Source organism: Bison bison, unplaced genomic scaffold (assembly GCF_000754665.1).
Source record: "Bison bison bison isolate TAMUID 2011002044 unplaced genomic scaffold, Bison_UMD1.0 scf7180017864115, whole genome shotgun sequence".
NCBI classification, from domain to species: Eukaryota; Metazoa; Chordata; class Mammalia; order Artiodactyla; family Bovidae; genus Bison; species Bison bison.
Window position 1 is genome coordinate 848,160 of NW_011494687.1, and position 476 is coordinate 848,635.

General features: G+C 63.0%; 1 protein-coding gene across 1 annotated transcript in view; it reads left to right on the forward strand.

Moving 5' to 3' along the window:
- Positions 1 to 476, forward strand: part of SLC39A5 (solute carrier family 39 (zinc transporter), member 5) — a 4,480-nt gene that overhangs the window by 3,001 nt on the left and 1,003 nt on the right. The window contains exons 5-6 of the mRNA XM_010839225.1: positions 25 to 208; positions 288 to 462. Coding sequence (XP_010837527.1) covers positions 25 to 208; positions 288 to 462 — 359 coding nt within the window. The remainder of the gene's footprint in view (positions 1 to 24; positions 209 to 287; positions 463 to 476) is intronic.

Here is a 476-nt window from a genome sequence, read left to right on the forward strand (position 1 = left end):
CCCAAGTGCCAGAGGTGGAACCAGTGTCATTTTCGCAGCCGGCAGCCCGGGCTCTCCCTGCCCCCTGGCTCTGCTGCTTCCTCCATCAGGAAGGATGCCCTCCCATTTCAGAGATGCTGCGGGCAGAAAAGAAAGGACCTCAGAACTCCACACCTGGACCTGGAGGATGGCAGTGGGGTGGCCCTTCAGCCACTGCAGGCAGCTCCAGGTGACCAGAGAACATGAGGAGCGGGCCCTGGCTCCCAGCTCACTTGCAGCCGCCAACATGGCTCTTGTCCTTCCTGCAGAGCCAGGGGCTCAGAGCCCAAGGGAGCAGGACAGCCAGCCCCCAGCAGTCCCAGCCCCTCCTGGGCACCAAGGCCACAGTCACGGGTACGAGGGTGGTGGTGGCACCAACATCACGTGGATGGTCCTCCTGGGAGACGGTCTGCACAACCTCACTGATGGGCTGGCCATAGGTGTGTGGGAAAGGGGAT